General features: G+C 53.1%; 1 protein-coding gene across 13 annotated transcripts in view; it reads left to right on the top strand.

The window, feature by feature from the left end:
* The first annotated feature begins 4,054 nt into the window (after nt 1-4,054).
* The window catches only part of JADE2 (jade family PHD finger 2), a 53,751-nt gene continuing 40,867 nt past the window's right edge, over nt 4,055-16,938 (top strand). The window contains exons 1-4 of one of the 13 annotated variants that reach the window (XM_059174594.1): nt 5,337-5,735; nt 9,480-9,668; nt 14,555-14,654; nt 16,809-16,897. In XM_059174594.1, the coding sequence (XP_059030577.1) occupies nt 14,555-14,654; nt 16,809-16,897 (189 nt within the window). In that variant the 5' untranslated portion in view covers nt 5,337-5,735; nt 9,480-9,668. Of the gene's footprint in view, nt 4,154-4,201; nt 5,736-5,929; nt 6,033-6,370; nt 6,508-9,204; nt 9,387-9,479; nt 9,669-14,554; nt 14,655-16,808; nt 16,898-16,938 lie in introns of those variants that run through there. The other 12 variants (XM_059174592.1, XM_059174599.1, XM_059174595.1 and 9 more) reach the window with 12 other exon arrangements.

A 16,938-nucleotide genomic window follows, 5' to 3' on the forward strand; every position in this document is an offset into this window, starting at 1 on the left:
TGATCTCAAACAACCTTATATAGCTTTAAATACCAGCCGCCTGCAGACACCTTTCAAAAGATAGCTTCAGCCCAGAACATGCTCCTGAGATGAGGCTACCATTTCTAGCTGCCTACAGGATGACTGCTTTTGGACGTCTAGGAGGTATGTTAACCTTACCACGTGTAACACTGAGCTCCTTATCCTCCTCCAAATCTACTCCTTCCCTAGTCTCCACATCTCAGTTAATGGCAATTCTAGTTTTCCACTGGCTCAAGAGAAAATTTTTTTGTCATTCTTGACTTCTTGTTTTCTCATACCCCATCAAGAAATGTCAGAGCTGGGACGCCTGGGTGGCTCAGTTGGTTAAGCAGCTGCCTTCGGCTCAGGTCATGATCCCAGCGTCCTGGGATCAAGTCCCACATCGGGCTCCTTGCTCAGCGGGGAGCCTGCTTCTCCCTCTGCCTCTGCCTGCCATTCTGTCTGCCTGTGCTCGCTTGCTCTCCCCCCACCCCGATAAATAAATAAAATCTAAAAAAAAAAAAAAAGAAATGTCAGAGCTATCTTCATAATATGGAATTTGACCACTTCCACTGCTACCTATTACCTTCTAACCTGTCCTCCAGCTTCAGCCTTTCTACTTTCAGGCTGTCCTTCCTCTGGCAGCAAACTACCCTGTAAAATCCAGTGTCAGATCATGTCACTCCTCTGCTCAAATCCATCTTTATTTTGCCTAGCAAAAGCCAAGTTCCTAATAACGCCCTATATAATCTTTTTCTTATACATTTACATAGTAAGCACATTGCTGCCTCAGGACCTTTGCATTTGCTGGTCTCTCTGTGGAGACAGTGGTTCCTTTTACTTTGTACCATGGACCCCTTTGGCAGTCTGTGATGCCTGTGGATTCCTTCTCAGAATATCTTTAAATCCATAAAATGAGTTTCATGAATTATAAGGAAAACCAATTATATTGAAATACAACTCTCAAAATATTTTTAAAATATGTAATATAGTAATATATGTGTTCCTTATTAATTCATTAAATCATAAGAGCTAGCAGCACAATTACGAAGTAGTGACAACTGTCATGATATTTTAAGATAGTTGTAACAACTATAATGTGATATGAAAATATCTATGATTGCTACAAGCAACAGTGTCACAGGTGCTGCTAATAATACTGTAATTTGCTGTCTGCATTCATAGTAGAAGAACATGCTAAATGTTAATTAGTGAAAATAAAGGTATAATTTTTACCCCATCTAAAGTCAAGAGCCCCTGGATTTCTATCCACAGATCTCTGGAGGGGGGCGGTGACCTTGTGGACTCCATGCCAAAGAAACCCCAGCTTAGAATGTTCCCTCTTCTCCCATAAGCCCTCCCAGCTCATTCCTTCATTTCCTTTTATTCAGAAGCCACATTCTCAGGCAGTTCTTCCCAGAGGACTCTATTTAAATTGCATGACCACATTCCCTATCCCCCTTTCCTACTTAATTTTTTCAAAATAGCACTTACTCACCTTCAGATATAATATTTTTAAAAGATTTTATTTATTTATTTGACAGAGAGAGACAGCGAGAGAAGGAACACAGCAGGGGGAGTGGGTGAGGTAGAAGCAGGCTTCCCGCTGAGCAGGGAGCCCCATGCAAGGCTCAATCCAGGACCCTGGAATCATGACCTGAACTGAAGGCAGACGCTTACCCAACTGAGCCACCCAATTGCCCCTAAATATAATATTTTATTTTTAAAAATTTTGTATTTCTTTCTACTAGAAAGTGAGTTCTGTGAGAGGGTGTCATTTTTGTGCTGTCCTCAGCCTCTAGCATGACGCATGGTATACAGGAGGCACTCAATAAATATTTGTTGACAAAAGTGAATGATTACATCTCCAAGAACTTTATGTTTCTTATTTTTTTTTCTGTAATAAGTTAATGATTTGTGAGACTTTTACTAAAGACTAAGGAGTTATAATTAGCTCCATTGCTATTATTCTGTTAACATTTTCTTCTTTTTTTTTTTTTTAAAGATTGTATTTATTTATTTGACAGAGAGAGATCACAAGTAGGCAGAGAGGCAGGCAGAGAGAGAGAGGAGGAAGCAGGCTCCCCGCTGAGCAGAGAGCCCGATGTGGGACTCAATCCCAGGACCCTGAGATCATGACCCGAGCCGAAGGCTTAACCCACTGAGCCACCCAGGCGCCCCACTGTTAACATTTTCAAGGTTAACCTTAAACAGTAGCAGAGAGCAGTGGAAATCCAAGAATTCTCCAGTCCTAAACAAGAAGTGCCTTCCGAGGACTCCTTCGGGGACCTGGCTTTCCCCCAAAGTCAGTGAACCACCTTAGAGGCAAAATGCCACCCACAAAATTCTTTCTTGCTATTATGACAATCAGGCCCCCATCCTCAATGAAACCAATAATGCTAATACTTTTTATTTCTGGCAGTGTGGTAAAACGGAAAAAATGCAGTCTTTGAGATCATCTGCTAGGTGCCAATTCTATATAACCACTTGCTAGCTTGTGTGACTGTTTGTAAGTCACTAAACCTTTCTGAATAGGTAAGATGAGATTTTTGTGAGGACAAAATGGAATGAGTTGCATAGTGCACAGCACAGAGCAGGTGCTCTATAAACAGTCATCTTCTCTCTCTTCTATCTCTCTAGGTCATTTTATAACTACTTACCAAGGTCACAGGATCCCGACCGCTAAGAGGAGGAGCCTGTCCAGCCTTTTGGTGCACATTAGCCCTCTGCAATTAGACCTGATCAGAGCAGTTTCTTTAGGCTGTGCCACTGTCAACAGGTGCCTCGATTACCACTTCAGATGTGTGGTTGAGACTGTTATCTGGACCTTGACCATGAAGCCCGCCACGTACCCCAGTTTTTTCTCCTGGCCTTTCTTTTTGCCCTAACTAGGAGATCTTGTCTATGTTCTCATGGAGAGCAAGACAGAAATCATTGTTCTGCAGTTTTTCAGTGTTAAGAACCTTCAGGGAGCATATTCACCCTTCCAAAACTTAAGCACCAGAGAAAATGCTCTTGTGTGATGTGCACTCTGAGCCAGGAGTGTTTGTGTTTTCACAAACAGCATATATATACAGACACACCGCTTCAGGACCCCTCCAGCCATCCTGTTCTATGAAGAGGAAAGAGACCCAGAGAAATGAATGCACTTGTCCACATCAAGTAGCTTCTCAACTGCAAACCTAGGATAAGAATTCAGGTAGTTAACCATTTTGTTACATGCAGACAGCCTGCGTCATGTTTTCTGCCATGGAGCTTGGGTTTGAAAAAATCCTAACAACTGACCACTCAGAGCTGGAGTCAGGTCTAACCAGGAGGTGGTACCCCAGTTCCTCAATCTTGCCAGACAAGCCTCCCCAAACTTTGTGAATGAAGGCCAAGGAAGAAAATGTTGCAGTGCCTCCCTTTGAGTACATATTTCTTTCTTGTTGCAAAAAGTGCTTATTTCTGCATTCATCATCTCCGTCTTTGTTGTGTAGACAATTTACCCTGTCAGAGGACTTGTGCTGTTATTATGAGTTTGTTTATTATTAGATTTATTTCTCCTATAAGGAAATGTGTTCACAACATTCCATCGGGGGATCTTTTTAATTGTCACATAAATGTCATCTTATGTAAATTGAATATTTATCTTTCCACAGAAGGGGGTTAGAAGGGAAAGAAGGAAAGAATAAACAACCTTCAGTCTTGGAGAGGGAAGGCGGTTCCTGATCCCGTTCACCAACTCACCCACGTGCCATCAAAGCCAAAGGTGAGTTGAAAAAAATGACTGGATTATCTCTGATGGGCAGCCAAAAGGAAGAGTTAAAGAAAAGTTGGCAACGATGCTTTGGGGATGTTGACCCAGGCTCCCAGGTCTCCCCCACCAAACCCAGCCTGAGACCAGACCACCCCCTCCCCAGCTGGGAGCATCCGGAGAAGGCTGCAGCTGCCCCCCACCCCACCCCACCCAGGAGGCCAGCCCAGCTCCTTCCTCGAGAGAAGGTGAGCGCGGCGGGTGCCGGGGGTTGGGTGGGTGTGGCCCGTGGCTCCGGGAACCGATCCAAGGCCCCGCCACCGCCCGCGAGCCGCCCGACAGCCCGCCTGCCTGGCGAGCGCAAGCGCTTCTTCCAGAAACTGCGAGGATCCGAGCGCACTGTTTGTGCACCACAAGGTCAAGTCGGGAAGTGGAGCCGGAGGAGGAGGGGCGAGGAGGCGAAGGGTGGGGAAAGGGGCGCCCCGCTTCCTCGCCCAGTGCCAGCCTTTGGAAGTTGCCCCCTCGATTTTTAACCCTTTAGGGGTAATGGGAAGGACGAGCTGGGGGTTGGGGGAAGGGGACACTGTGGGGCAAACTCCTACTGGGACCGGGGCAAGCAGCTACCCACCCACCCATCATTGCGTTCCCCAACCCCCGGAAATGCGGGGCAGAGCTGGGAGCCCGGAGGCACCCGGGCGGGGGAGGGGGCGACGAACCCGAGAAGGACCCTCTCTACGGACCGCCCCTCTTTCTTGAGGTCGCCCACAATTTCAAGTTCCCCCCGCCCGGGTTGTTAGTTTCCATCTGCCGTGGGTGGGGGAGGAGGGCCGCGCCCCCTCCCCCAGACTCGCGCGCGCGCCCCTCCCCTCCGCTCCTGCCAGCACTTTCTGCTCACTTCTGGCGCTGCAAAGCGCCACGCGATTTATTCGATTCGCATTTTTAAACCAGCGATTCAGGAGCAGGGCCTAGGGCGAGGGTCTTCCAGCGTTGGAGCCCCGGGAGGCGGGGTGCTCAGTGCAAACCTTGTTCCCTCCGCGAGTGTCGCCTTCAGGCTGTTATTTGCAAAGAAACGTCTTTTTGACGCAGGGAGAAATGGCAAATTTTAAGTACGTCATTAATATGGCGCCAAAAGGTTTTTTTAAGTATAAGCTTGCTTTTTTTTTTTTTTTAAAGGTTGCGGGGGGCGCCGCCCGGGTCTGGGGAGCGAAGGGGGCGGAGTGTGAGCAGAAAGTGTGAGTGAGAGAGTGGAGGGGCGGGGTATGTGTGTGAGTGTGTGAAGTGTGAGCAGACCTGATGGGACTTGCACGGGCGCAGCCGCCGCTCGGGCCCGGCCCTGGGGACAGGGCGGGCTGGGGGCGCCCCAGAGCCCATGGGGAGTCTGGGCCTGAGGTGCAGGCAGACGGGCAGCCCGGCAGAACACCCTCCCCCATGAGGCCTGCAACGCTACCTGGACCCGCTTCCGAAGCCAAACAACTGGGCTGGGGGTGGGGCGGGCGGCTGGGGGTGTCAGGAGTGGAGATCCGAGTGAATAAGAAAAAAGTGGCTACTCCCCCTCCCTCGCTCCTCCCGCCCGCCCCCACCCCACCCCCACCCCAACACATTTTTTTTTTTTTTTCTAAAGAGATCACAAGGAAGTCTTGGTTTAAAAAGAAACAGAAACATACACAGGGGGATTGGTGAATGGTGCCGACCGCGGCCATCGCAGTTGGAGGCTATTTTGGAGGGGGGGTGGTGAGTAGCGTCCATGGAGTTACTTTGCGCCCATTCCTAGAGGCAAGGGTTTAGGTCCAGAGGGCTGACCGTCCCCAGCAAGGGTGCGGGGCCGGGGACGCCGCGGGCCCGGCCGCCTCCCTCACCGCGACCCCGGATGGATGCGCGCCCCCCGCCCGCCCGCGCCGGCCCCAGGAGCTCGGGGTTTCGGGAGCATCCTTCCCGCGCCGGCCCCCGCCGCGGCGCGTAGTCCAGGGCAGCGCCCCTCGGAAGGGCACCGTGGAGGAAGGTAAGATCCAGCCCCGAGCGATGGGCCCTGCGCATCTCCACGGCGTTATTTTGTGTTTTTTTGCAACAGATCTGCCAGCGCTCCTCGCTCCCTCGCTCTCGCTCGCTCTCTCTCTCTTGCTCGCTCGCTCCCTCTCTCTCCTGCTGGCTGCCTGTTCTAGGAAGCCAGGGCGCGGGGGGGGGGGGCGGGAGATGCACAGCACAGGGGAGAGAGATTGCGCATGTTGGTCAGTCGTGTTTTAAAGAGTACATTGCGGGGAGGCTGAGAGGGGCGCATGCAACAACAACTTTTGGAAGGGTGAGCTTGGCGACCTTCTTTATTAATGACTGCGGCAAAGCGCCCCCGGGCCGGTGAGGGGGCGCGGGCGGGCGGGGGCGCGCCAGGGCTGCAACTTGCCCCGCGGGCTCTGGCCGCGCGGAGGGGCTGCGGCGGGAGACAGCAGTGGTGGGGAGGTCGTTCCGCCGGGGATGGGCGTTCAGAGGACCTGGAGCTATCTGCCCTCCTGTCGCCCTGAGTTTCATTTTGTTGATACGCAGCACGTCCGGCCGCCGAACCGGGCTGAGCCGGTGCACATGACTCCGCGCTGGGCTCACGTGCAGCCGGTCCGGTCCCAGACACCTTCCGGGGGCCACCGCCTCCGCCCTGTCGCCCCCTCTCTGGGTTGGGTGCACGCGGGCGCTGCACGCGGGGGCAGCATGCTTAGCTCCCGGGCGCGGAGGCTCTGCACAAATTAAACACAGTGTTTTGGAGGGGCGGGGGACACCCTTTCCAGGTGAGTATGCCGAGTGTGCAGCCCCGACGTACCGGGCGGGGGCTGGGGTCGGGGGCAGCCCCCCCTTCGGGGCTGCGCGGGAGACCGGCGGGGGAGAAGCGCTAGGAGAGTGGAAATGTACCGGCTGCGGCCGGAGCGGCGGGTGCGCGCCCGCGGGGCGACGGCAGGGGGCGTGGCCCTTGTTTACCTTCTCCCAACTCAGCCGGTTCGCGTCCCGCTTCGGGGACAGTACTGCAGTCCCCTAACCTACGCCTCCGTCTCTGCCCCCTGGGTGGTACCGGGAAGATGTAGGCAAGTGGCAGTCTCAGCCCGGGACATACACACCTGACCCTCAAATAAGTGACACTGCAGCCCCAGCCCCCACTAAGCACCGCTGCAGTCCCTCTCCCGGATCCCCGGCCGCGCCCCGCCCCCGGCAGTGGCATCTTCCCGGCCTCACCTCCTTCCTCCCTCTCTCCCTCCCTCCTTCCCACCCACTCGCCTGCGCCTGCGGAGCGGCACCCGCCCGCTTCCTCCCCGCCTGGCTGCAGACTTGTGGCTCCGTCCGGTCCCTTCCCGCCTATCCCTGAGCCTAAGACACTCTGGTCTCCAGGCCAAGGGATGAGAAGGGGTCAGCTTGGCGACTCGTAGCTGTTATATCAGAAGGTGGGGATGTCTGCGAGACAGGCAGGAAGGCTTCGCTGTGGCTTCCAGAGGCCCAGGACACCCCACACACAACCAGTCCCCCGCCACACGTAGCTGCCCACTTCCCTAGAGGTTCGGCTCCTCTTACCGGCTTCACCTAAAGCCCTCCCCCCGCCCCAGGCGTCAGGTCCGCCACCCCGGCCCGAACCGCCTCTTGCCCTTCCTTCGCCTGGGCCGGAGCCCCCCGCAGCCACCTCCGGCTCCTCCTCCCGGCTCCCGCGGTCGGAATCACGCCGGCGCGCCTCCAGCCTGCGGTCCCGCTGACTGCCTCCAGGGGCAGGCTGGAGGCACGCGCCACCCCTCCTCCCAATCCTCTTAGCCTCAACCGCGGGCCGGGACGCTTTTTTTTTTAACCACCTTGGCTGCAGGTCTCTTGTGCCCCGGGCTGTTGGGGGCGGGAGGGACCGTGTTTCCCTGTTCCCTGAGCCAAGGACACGCTGCGCCGGGCGACTCTGGTCTCTGCAGATTTCCAGACTTTGCTCCCGCGCTTAGCACCCCTCGCTCATCCACTGCGGGACATAAAGTTTTACCCAGAGGCTGAGTTTTGTAGGGGGTTATAGGGAGGCTCCTTGTCTGCACTCACAGCTGCGCTAAAGAGAATTGGGGAGGAGCTGAAAGGGCAGGACTGGCCAGCAGCCTTGCCTTTGTTGGAAAGGGGAGGAGCCCTGAGCTTTGAGCCTAGACTGGCGGTCAGGATGTCCCCTTTACGTTTCTGTTTGCAGACTGAATCAGGGGCCCAGGTGGTGGTACGGCTGCCTGGCCCCTCCTTCCACAGTGGCATTAACTCCCTCCCTTTACTGGTAAAATTCCCAGTAGGACATTTGGCAAAGGGGCCGTGCAAGGAGCTGCCAACCGGGCCTGGCCCTGTTTCCTGGGTTCCCAGGGTGCTGGCTTCTCCCCTACCCTGACTTCCTCTATCACCTTAGGGCCCCAAGTGAAGGAACCATCCCTCCCGTCTCTTCTTCCTCAGGCGGGTTGGGACTTGCAAAGCGATCTGACAAGCAGAGGAGGAAAATAACATCAGAATAACTGTAAGGGGAAGGAATGAGTAATAAAGCCGACCCAGGCAGGGAGGAGGGCTTTCATGTTTAAGAGACGCTATTTGCTTTTTAGGTCACAGGCTGCAAAACAGGCTTTGATCCGAAGTGGGCGCATAATTTATTGAGAAAGTTTGCATGGTGGGGGAAAAAAGGGGATGTTTGTTTGATCTGGAGTCCTCTGCGTTGTCCCAAGTGCTGTTGGGTGTTTGGAGTGGAAAAGCATTTGGTTCTACAGCAAATCCCTCACAGAGGGAAGTCCTTGCCCCAGGCAGCAAGCCTTGCACTGAATGTTGATTTTGAAACTGTTTGGCCAAAGGTCTCTCTAGCACTTTTGGAGATGAAGTGTTTAAGGACAAAGTTGTTTGGACTTGGGATGCAGCAATGTTTCCAGAACATTTCCCATCCAGCATGCTTTTCCTTTGCCTAAATTGCTCGGCTAAATGGCCAGTAACACTAATCCAAGAGAGCTTCCACTTGGCTTTCATTGGCAGGTGAGGTGGGACTGCTGGTCCCAGCCCCCAGGGTGCACCCCAGAATTTTGAGAGTAGGCCTTTGACACTGACTACCACATCTTTGAGGTAGCACTGGTGGGGGGGGGGGGGTGGCGAGCAGGGTGTTCTGGCTAACTGGAGTTGCTGGTGACAGGGAGGAGGTTATCTTATACCCAAGACCCGGTTCAGTGACTTCCAGTCCAAATTCTTCACAACTCATTTAGCAAGCTCTTCACAGACCTCATAGTTAGTTCTACCTTTAGGTGCTCCAGGGCAAGGTCAGGATTGTGGGGAGGAGTTAACCCCTGGCCTGCTTTGTCTTCCATCCACAAAAGACCCTGACTGTGTGGCTCAAAGTTTAGGAACCCAGAAAGGTTCTCAGATAACTCATAGGAATCTGGAGTACCCCAGCCACACTCTGGGCTACAACAGGCCTGAGTACCATCGGGAGGTGGCGGGGTGGGGAGGGGGCAGGGTACACCACCTGGCGTCAGATAACCTGAATTTGAATGCTATAGCTGTGCAGTCACCAGCTGTGACAGTTGCTTTGTTCCTCACTTTCTTCATCTGCAAGTGGGGTTAATAACAGTCCCTACCCCATGATTGGTATATGGATTGAGCAATATATTGCATAAAGAAGATTAAACCCAAAGCCAGGCATGTGGTAAGCACTTGATTAGTATTGGCCATTTTTACTATTATTAATGAACTGGAGAGGGCCCAGATGCAGCTTTGACCTTTGATCTCTCCCCTTTAGGCTAGGCCAGAGAGCCAGCTCCCTTCCCTGAAGAAGGGCTCGGAAGGACCTTGCAGTGGTCCTGCAATGGGCAGCCATCTGTGGGAGCGAGTGGACTGAGCTCTGCCCTCTCTGAGGTGGAGGGTAGGGTGAGAAGGTGCAGAAGGACAAAGTAGACAAAGCCCCTTTCATTCTTCCAGGATCCCCTAGGTATGTCCCCAGAACTGGGTTTGGGGGGTGAGTGTGGGCAGCATGTTTCAAGGGAGCTGGGTACCCTCTGGGACACTTGGTATTGCAGGTGGGCCATGATGAGTGTTGGAGGAGGACTAAGGTGCCCCTATGCTCAGAGAAGCAAGTTTGAGGATCTGTGTGTACAAAATCTTTTCTGTAATAGCAATTACTGTCCCCGAGAAGGCATTAAAGTTAATGAGAGATAGGAAAGAGCGGGGCTCGACCCCCGCTTAAAGCGGTTTAAGAGCATGCAGTTTTTGTTTTCTGAACGTCTGGCCTTCCCGACACAAGGAGGCTCTGAGGACAGGTTTTCCAGCCGAAATATCATTAAATTGTATTAGCATCTTATTACACACACGCCTAAGCGGTCTGCCTCAGACAGGGAGAGTTTTTGTTTCTCTTTGAAAGATTGTCTGGAATGGTAAATTGCCTGCTTGAAAGCCATTCCCCCCCCCTTACCTTTTTTAAGGAAGAAGACGAAGTCCTGCTGTGTGTGGTGGCGGGCAGGGCAGGCCTGGTCGCCCCCAGGGAGGAGAGGCTGGAGGCCAGGTTGGGGTGTTTTAACTGCCCAGGGAGCTGCTGCACTAGTGGAGCTGAAAGGCCCACTGTTCCCAGGGTCAGCTGGAAGAGCGTTAATGGAGGCCCAGGGTGTTTGAGTTTATTTGCAGAGAGGTCTTTAAAGGGGGCTGGCATTGGGCATTGATGTTTCAAGTCCAGACCCAAGGCCCCCACTAAGGCCAATGGCTAGTGCTGCCAAGAAAACATCTGCCACCAAATTGCTGCCCTATTACTTAGTTGACATTGATCATTAGCCAGGAGCCCAACCAAATAAAGCCTCCTGGAAAATGTGTGAGGTTAAGATGGGGAAGGCAGGCTGTGAAAACAGGACAAAATCTTGGCCTGGGGTGTTTGTTCCTGCAAGCTGCAGGCCGGCCAGCTGGGCTCTGTGCTCCCCACACTTCTGTAGGGAAGGGACAAGAACATACTCCACACTCCCTGGGTACCAAGCCCATATCGTGTGCTGGGGATAACATCAGGGGCCATCGGGGCTCTCGCAGAGATCCAGACAGACCGTGCTTCTCACTCCCCTCTCTGAGGAGGAAGGCATTCAACAAGTAGATCACCAGACTGTAATTGTGGTGGAGGCTCTAAAGATGTTGACTAACGGCGTTGTGGGCTCTCTTTAGAGAAGGTAGCAGGCGAAGACCTCCTTGACATTGAAGCTGAAATGTGAAGGATAAAACATCAGACATGTACGTACTACATAGAATCTTCCAGGCAGAGAGCACATCTGTGCATAGGTCCCAAAGCATGGAATTTGTGGCTTCTTTCCGGAGATGAAAGGAGACCAGTGTAGCTAGAAAGCCATGAGGAAGGGGATAGTGGGCCCTGTGAACTTGCTGAGGTAGGAAGGGGCCGGATCATGTAGGATATTGTGGTCAAGAGTTTTGAGTTTTGTCCTTTGATCGGCAGGAAGCCTTTGAAAGATTTTAAAAAGAGGGGGTATGACACGATCTGATTTATGTTTTTTTAAAGGTCACTCTGGCTGCTCTGTGGATTCTAGATAGGGGAGGAGCGATAGCGGGAGCTAGGAAATGAATGCAAAGTCCAGGCAAGAGATGGGACTGGTTCGGGCCAGGTTGGTAGCAGTAGACAGGCAGGACAAATGGATGCATTCAGCGTAAGTTCTGGAGGGAGAGCCCACTGGACTTGTCAGGGGTTGGCTGTGGGGCAGAGATTGCAGAGAGGCCGTGGGGCTGCTGCATTGAAGGATCCCTAGGACACCATGCTCAGAGGAGAGCTGTGTCTCTGTGTCTCTGTGCTGGGGATGGTGTGGGAGGTGCCAAAGGGAGGAAAAAGGGACCCTTGCTCTCCTAGACTCTCCTTTATAGGTAGGGCTTCAAAAGCCCCCACAAGTAAGTGCCTTAGGACAGTAGGGTGTTCTCCCAGAGCAGACCTTGCTTTGGGACAGGTTGGAGGAGCTAGTGGAGAGAGGAAACTAGAGGCCAAAACCCAAGTGTCAGCACCCACCCGCCTGGCCTGGATTTGGGCTTTGGTGAAGGAGTCCTCCCTGTCTCCTAGCTGTGTTGGAATGGGGGTTCCAGGGACAAAGGACTGTCCCATGGGAGAGCCCAGGCCTCCTTTGGCACTTCATTAGCCACTTACAGTGGAGGCTCACCTGAGGCAGGGAGGCCTTTGGAACAGACCTGGTTCAAAGGAAAGAAGCTTCACTCACAAAACAGTAGCTTCCCTCTGAAGCCTAGTTATTATTCCAATTAAGCCACACACAATCTGTTCCCTTAATAACACCCTATCCCAGAGAACTCTAGGGTGTTTTCACAGAGGGCAGGTTGGACAGGGCTGAGGGTGGGGTACAGGTCTGCATGCTGCAAGTCACTGTGACAGGTCCCTGGGCAGCAGGAAACAACATTACCAGAAGGGCATTGGCCGTCAGAGGGTCCTGTCCCAGCTGGTCTGACTTACAGTGTAGGTGCCCCTGGGTGAGGGGGTGTGGCTCAGAGGACTTCTCACCTGGCCCCAGATTATCACAGAATGACTAGCACCTATGTGGAGAGCCAGCCACTGCGCTCAGGGCTCAACTCAGGGCTCAATGCTGCTCTCATTTATTCTCACCAGCCGATTCTGGCCCATAGATGTGTTTAGTTTGGCCCTCTCAAAGTGTTTTTAAAATTCTGAAACAATTGCCAACATTGGAAGTTCAGGAGACGTATGTGAAAATCCAGATGGAATCCTTGTCGTCTGGGAGGCACATCTTTCCCAAGAACCCAGGTCTGTAGAGGAGTAGAGTTAGAATTTGAATTCAATAACCCAAACCCAGAGTTTCTTTTCTTCTTTGGGAGATGTGGGCCTGGAAGTGGAAGCACCTGGGATCCACGGGCAGGATTGCAAGAAAGAAAAGTAGAGGCGGTCATAGCACATATCCTGCTGCTGCCCCCACCTGTGAGAGTGCTGGGCTGATAAGAGGCAGGCTAGGCTCAGGGCCCTGTCAAAGTCATCTTTGTCACACTCAGATGCCGGAGGAGAGCAAGGATGGAAGCTGTGGGTAGCAGAGCATTATTGTCCCATTCGATCCACAACCTGGGCCATGGGACTGCTTGTACTCTGTTGCACGGAGGCAGAGAAGTCTGAAGGTGAAGAGCATGTGCTCCTGAACCAGATAAACTTCTTATAAGCACTGTGATCTTGAGCAAGTCATTTAACCTCTGTGCTTCCTTTTCCTCATCTGCAAAAGGGAAGCAGCCATCATGCCCACTGGCATAGAGGGTCTGCTCTTAGGGTTTCATGAGGTCCCTGTGTACCAAGGCATCCTCCTCTTTCTGTCACAGTGTTGAGGAATTTACATCCCTGGCACTTATGCCGCTGGTAGCCTCAGGCTCTGCCTGCCCCTGTGGAGCTGCCCAAGGGAATCTTTCTATCATCCTAATCCTGCTGTTAGGGGACACTGGAGTGGGGAGAATGTCTTGGCTGAGGTCAGGTCTGAGGCGGAGGGTCCTGGTTGGCCTAGAGGTCTGGATGGTCATGCCCCACCTTAAAGAGCTGATGTTCCCTTGTCTCTGCAGGGTCACCGGGATATAATGGGAAACCCAGGGCTCGGCACAAACAGACTTGTTGGAGTGGGTGGCAGTGACAGGCGCCCCATGGGGACCGGTGGGGACCCCGGTTGGCCGGCAGATAGACTGAGCAGCAGGACTTCTCTTGACTGACACTGGCTCCTTGCCCTTTGCTTCGGGCAGTGAGGTGGCCCAGGTTCCAGACGAACAGGAAAGTGATTGGAAAATGCTATGGGTTCTGAATCCCAGATCTGTTCTCACATTAGGACTCAGCTACTGACTAGCTGTGAGACACAGGGCAGGTGAACAAGCCCCTTGGGTTGCTCCCCTCCAAGAAGAGACAGAAGCAAGCCCTGCCACCCTGGACTCTGTGGGATCCAAGGAAATAGTGGGTGGGAAAGCGTTCCCCACAGGCAAGAGCTGACCCTGGCACAAAAGGCAGCTCTCAGTGTGGGCTCAGGCATAAGACCACATGGATTCAAATCCCAGTTCAGCCAGTTAGAGTTGGACAAGGCCCGGTGCCTCGGTAGTCAGGGAAGCCAATGGCTCAGAGCTTCCGGGGGTGTTAGGATCATGAGCCGAGCCAGTGTTGTTAAGAGGAAGGAGTTCAGTATGGGGAGCTGCTCATCCTACCTTGAAGTAAAATCCTGTAGTTGAGATAAAGGTGGTTAATGTTCTTATCTGGGGAAGGACATCGCTTGAAGGAGGGTAGCGCAGCCTAGGACCAATCCCCCTGGGCCGGGCGTGTCTCAGGAACCCAGCTTGGAGCGTCCCTCCTCCTATGTCCTTTCCACACTCCTCTGGCCACCACCCTCAGAATGTGCCTTCAGTGCTATCTGAGCTGGCTTGTCTCTAAACTCAGGTGGCATGGTCCCTCTGGAAGAATCAGTCTTGTTTCCCCTTCCTGCATCTCCTCTGGGGTGGGAGTGGATTCTCTGGACCACCTGAGTTGCCTTGAGTGGAAGCTAGGGCTGAGCAGGCCCTAATCATTGTTCTGGGGCCACTGACTCCCTTGCCCTCCTTCTGTCGTCTTTGGCTGGACTCCTGCTCATCTTGGGGCTCTGGACTCGGGAGGTGGGAGATGCAGCCCTCTGTCCCACTCCCAGGGCTCCTGTGGGTGGCTTGGGAGAGAGGGTGAGGCTGGCTGGGAGAAGGCTAGGGCAAGAGGGCCTTGTTCTTGTTCTTAACTGCAGCAGGGTGAGTATGGGGAGGTAGGTTATTGGGCAGTTTTCTGAGAATCTGAGGATTCCCCAAGCCTCCTATAAGTATAATGGAGCCTGCCTTTTGTTGCAGATGGAAGAGAAGAGGCGAAAATACTCCATCAGCAGCGACAACTCTGACACCACTGACAGTAAGGCCTTCCATTTGGGGCTCCTACAAGGAAAGCATTTGAGTAATTATCAGGCCCCCAGGCCCAAATGGGGGGAGGCTGCCCCATTGTCTCAGTGTTGATGAAAGTGTTAATCAGGCCAGGTCCTTGTACTTAGTACTGAGAAAGTCGTACATATGTGTGGCCTCTAGACCCTTGCTGTCTTCTTCACCCTACTCCCCTCTACCCCCTAGGTCTCAGTCCCACGTGTTTTTCTCTGGTTGGAAAGGATCATCTCCCCTCTATTTCTTTCCATTTGCTGCTCCTGGCTGCTAGGAGCACATCCCTCTCCCTCTGGCCCTTAATGTTAGATCAGGACCCTGTTGAAAGTCTCTGCACAACAGACAGAAAATCTGTTAAGTTTTATTATAATTACCTGATAGAAGTATCATTTCTTAATTAGCGGTAAGCTCCTTGATAAGCGGGGTCATGTCTGGCTCATTGCTGTGTCCCCAGTTAGAGCAGGTACATAATAGGTGTTCAGTAAATGTTTGTCAACGGAATTAACAAGGGATCTTGGCAGGAGAATCTGAGAGGTAGACTTGTGTATGGGCTGTGTGGCAGCTGGATGACTTGGGGTTGGGGGTCACAGGGATGGTCGAGGAGAAAAGAGGCTTAGGGAGCCCCTTCTCAAATGTGGGGGGAGATAAGGGAGGTTTGCAGAAGGTGGGAGCTTTTCTCTGATACCAGAAGGCCGCTCTTCCCAGATGCCTTAGGAACCTGCCCTGCATGAGCTGGTCCAGTAAGGAGTTCTGTTGTACCCTACATAGGAGAGGTACACTGCCAACTCCCTGCAGCCTGGTGGGAACCCACACAGAGGAAGAGGCTGAGCTCATTGCCAGGGAGGCTGGGCCTGGAGCCCTGCAGCTCTGCACCTCAGTTTGTTCACGAATGTGCTGAGCAGCTGGGGATAGCCCCCCAAGATCCTGAGGACAGACACCAAGATGGCCAGTCAGTCCCAGCCCCTTCCCTACCTCCAGGTCTCATTCACTGCCCTTTAGAATCTGTTTGCTCAGCTCGGCTCTGGTGTCTAACCTGGCCAGCCCTTCCTCCCTGTGGCAGGAGATCACAGCGTCCCGCCCTCTGTGGCCGCAACCACATTGGCTGTGGCTTGTCTCAGCAGAGCCAAGAAGAACCGCATCCTTTGCTTCTGACTTCAGTCAGGCACGGGAACCCCTGAGGGCCAGGCACCTGCAGGAGTGGGGGTCCGGGCAGCTGCAGTAGAGTTGGGCTGGACTGTGGCTTACTCCCTTCCCACCAGCCCCCCACTCATGCACCCACCCATGGCTGCTGCCCCTTGGACCCACGGGATAAAGGCTGTAGTCCTGCGGTCCATCAAGGGCCTCGGACTCTAGTGGTAATATCTCATGTTTATCGAGCCAGGCTCTGGGCCGGGGACTCTGCTAAGCCTTAAGAGGCGTGGTGTCCCTGAATTCTCACAGCTTTTTGTTAAGTTAAGTTAAGGTTAAGTCATTTGCCCAGGGTGACAAGCTAGCAAATGGGTTTACTTTATTTTTATTTTTATTTTTTTAAAGATTTTATTTATTTATTTGACAGACAGAAATCACAAGTAGGCAGAGAGGCAGGCAGAGAGAGAGGAGGAAGCAGGCTCCCTGTTGAGCAGAGAGCCCGATGTGGGGCTCAATCCCAGGACCCTGGAATCATGACCCAAGCCGAAGGCAGAGGCTTTAACCCATTGAGCCACCCAGGCACCCCATGGTTTACTTTAGAGCAGCATTCTTCCTACTGGCCTTTCGTGCCTCTGCGTATCCACTGGGCATCATCCCAGATAAGATAATGTCTCCAGTTATCCCCACCTAGGGCAGGAATGAAGCATGGCCACAGATGGCCTCCTTCCCCAAGGAATAAGCAGAGGATCAGAGAGGGCAAGAGACCTGTAATGGATCACAGAATAAGCTAATCCTGAGTTTGGGTCACTGCCTTTTATTTCCTAAGCCCCTATGCTTGGTGAGCGGAGGAAGCACTCACGTCCCCACGCGTCCTTGGAGAGGTCCAGAGCAGGGACAGGGTCTCACAGAGGTTTCCACTTCCTGAACATGCAAGTCAGAGCCTTCCTTACAAGCTTCCTGTCCTTGGTCAGGGGTAGGTGGTGGGTGGGTGGGTGGGTGGTGTCCCTGGCCTTCCAGGGGCCCCTAATGGGCTGTGCTCTCTCTGCAGGTCACGTTACATCTGCTTCACGATGCTCCAAACTGCCCAGCAGCACCAAGTCGGGCTGGCCCCGGCAGAACGAAAAGAAGCCCTCAGAGGTGGGTAGTGATGAGTGTCTGGACAAAGAGGAAGCAGTGGT

Source organism: Mustela lutreola, chromosome 5 (assembly GCF_030435805.1).
Source record: "Mustela lutreola isolate mMusLut2 chromosome 5, mMusLut2.pri, whole genome shotgun sequence".
Taxonomy (NCBI): Eukaryota; Metazoa; Chordata; class Mammalia; order Carnivora; family Mustelidae; genus Mustela; species Mustela lutreola.